At 57.7% G+C, this 2,565-nt stretch overlaps 1 protein-coding gene across 1 annotated transcript in view; it reads right to left on the bottom strand.

Annotated features, from left to right (window-relative positions):
- Positions 1–404: 404 nt before the first annotated feature.
- The window catches only part of SPTBN4 (spectrin beta, non-erythrocytic 4), a 14,113-nt gene continuing 11,952 nt past the window's right edge, over positions 405–2,565 (bottom strand). Inside the window, exons 15-16 of the mRNA XM_005431449.2 lie at positions 1,891–2,093; positions 405–552 (exon numbers count right to left, since the gene is read on the bottom strand). Coding sequence (XP_005431506.2) covers positions 405–552; positions 1,891–2,093 — 351 coding nt within the window. The remainder of the gene's footprint in view (positions 553–1,890; positions 2,094–2,565) is intronic.

A 2,565-nucleotide genomic window follows, 5' to 3' on the forward strand; every position in this document is an offset into this window, starting at 1 on the left:
GCCTCCTGAGATGCCAAGGAGCCTCCGTGGGCTCTTGGGGACCCCCAAATCCAACCCCAAATCCATGGGGGGACGAGTTTGGGTCTCACCAACCTCATGACCGCTGAGGACGGACCACAGAAGGTCCCACCCCGACCACCGGCGAAGCCTCCTGAGATGCCGAGGAGCCTCCGTGGGCTCTTGGGGACCCCCTGCCCCAACTCTGGGGGAGATTTTTGGGGTCTCCCCACCCCAAACCCCACCAGTGACCTGACATGGAGCCCACCACGGACCAGGAGGTGACACCAGAGGTGACACCACCCCCGGCACCTGCAGGAGAACCTGGAGGAGAACCCACCCCCACCATGGAGGACTTTGGGGGAGGTCTCAGATTTTGGGGGAGGTCTCAGATTTTGGGAGGGGTCTCAGATTTTAGGGGAGGTCTCAGATTTTAGGGGAGGTCTCAGGAGGCCGGGCCTGACCTCGCGACAGTCCTGGAGGAACCTCTGGAGCTCGAGGTGGTCCTGGAGCCGCCGCGTCCACTCCTGGGCCAGCTGGTGGTTGCGTTGGCTCCTGCAGGGGGGGGACCCCCTAATTAACTCTTAATTATCCCCCAATTAACTCTTAATTAACCCCTGATTAGCCCCTGAACCTCCCCTCAGAGGGGAAACTGAGGCACGAGGTTCCATCTGGGATCCACCAGCAAATCCAGCCCTGTCCCCGCTCCTGGGGGGTCCTGGGTGAAGTTTTGGGGGTCCTGGGTGGAGTTTTGGGTTGGAATTTGGGTTCCTGGGAGGAGTTTTGGGGTCCTGGGTGAAGTTTTGAGGTTCTGGGGAAGTTCTGGGAGGTGTTTTGGGGGTTGTGGGTGAAGTTTTGGGTTCCTGGGTGGAGTTTTGAGGTTCTGGGAGGAGTTTTGGGTTCCTGGGAGGAGTTTTGGGGTCCTGGGAGGAGTTTTGGGTTCCTGGGAGGAGTTTTGGGGTTCTGGGTGAAGTTTTGAAGTTCTGGGAGGTGTTTTGGGGGTTGTGGGTGAAGTTTTGGGTTCCTGGGTGGAGTTTTGAGGTTCTGGGAGGAGTTTTGGGTTCCTGGGAGGAGTTTTGGGGTTCTGGGTGAAGTTTTGAAGTTCTGGGAGGTGTTTTGGGGGTTGTGGGTGAAGTTTTGGGTTCCTGGGTGGAATTTGGGTTCCTGGGAGGAGTTTTGGGTTCCTGGGAGGAGTTTTGGGTTCCTGGGAGGAGTTTCAGGTTCCTGGGTGAAGTTTTGGGGTTCTGGGTGAAGTTTTGGGTTCCTGGGAGGAGTTTTGGGTTCCTGGGTGAAGTTTTGAGGTTCTGGGAGGAGTTTTGGGGGTTCTGGGTGGAGTTTTGGGTTCCTGGGAGGAGTTTTGGGTTCCTGGGAGGAGTTTTGGGGGTCCTGGGTGGAATTTTGGGTTCCTGGCAGGAGTTTTGGGTTCCTGGGTGAAGTTTTGAGGTTCTGGGAGGAGTTTTGGGGTTCTGGGAGGAGTTTTGGGTTCCTGGGTGGAGTTTCAGGTTCCTGGGTGAAGTTTTGGGGTTCTGGGTGAAGTTTTGGGTTCCTGGGAGGAGTTTTGGGGGTTCTGGGTGAAGTTTTGGGTTCCTGGGTGGAGTTTTGAGGTTCTGGGAGGAGTTTTGGGGATCCTGGAAGGAGTTTTGGGTTCCTGGGTGGAATTCTGAGGTGCTGGTTGGAGTTTTGGGTTCCTGGGAGGTATTTTGGGGGTTCTGGGTGGAGTTGTGGGTTCCTGGATGGAATTCTGAGGTGCTAGGCGGAGTTTTGGGATCCTGGAAGGAGTTTTGGGTTCCTGGGTGGAATTCTGAGGTTCTGGGTGGAGTTTTGGGTTCCTGGGAGCTGCTGGTGGCTCCGGGGTGCTCCAGGTGGCTCGGGGGTCTCCACGGCGGCACCTACTTGGCCCGAAGCCCCTCCATGGCCTCGGCCACGCGGTCGCTGTGGAGGTTGCGCTGGCGCCGGAGGCTCTCGCCGGCCTGCAGGACCAGCTGGACCTTCTGCAGGTTCAGCTCCAGCGTGGTGGTGAAGTCCTTGTGCTTCTTCAGCGCCTTGGTCACCCCTTCCACCGTGTCCGGCAGCTCGGCGTGGGCCAGCGTGGCCTCCTGGGAGGGTTTGGTGGGGCTGGTGAGCTCTGCCCTGGCCTTGGGGTGGTCACCTCAATGCCACAGGAGCTCCACCAGGGGCTGGTCCCACCCAAATCCACCCACCAGGACCTTCCACCACCCAAATCCACCCACCAGGACCTTCCACCACCCAAATCCACCCACCAGGAGCTGCTCCCACCCAAATCCTTCACTCAAGACCTTCTAAAACCATTCCCACCATCCAAAATCTTCTTCCACGCATCTCCATCAACCAGAACCTTCTCCCTACCATGGTCCCCATCACCCATCCACCATCTCCATCAATCAGGACTTTCCAACCATGGTCCCCATCACCCATCCACCATCTCCACCACCCCAGACCTTCTCCCATCCATCGTCCCCATCACCCATCCACCATCTCCATCAATCAGGACCTTCTAACCATCATCCCCATCCATCCATCCATCCATCATCCATCCATCCATCCATC

The sequence above is a fragment of the Geospiza fortis genome, unplaced genomic scaffold (genome assembly GCF_000277835.1).
Source record: "Geospiza fortis unplaced genomic scaffold, GeoFor_1.0 scaffold1028, whole genome shotgun sequence".
In the NCBI taxonomy this organism is placed as follows: Eukaryota; Metazoa; Chordata; class Aves; order Passeriformes; family Thraupidae; genus Geospiza; species Geospiza fortis.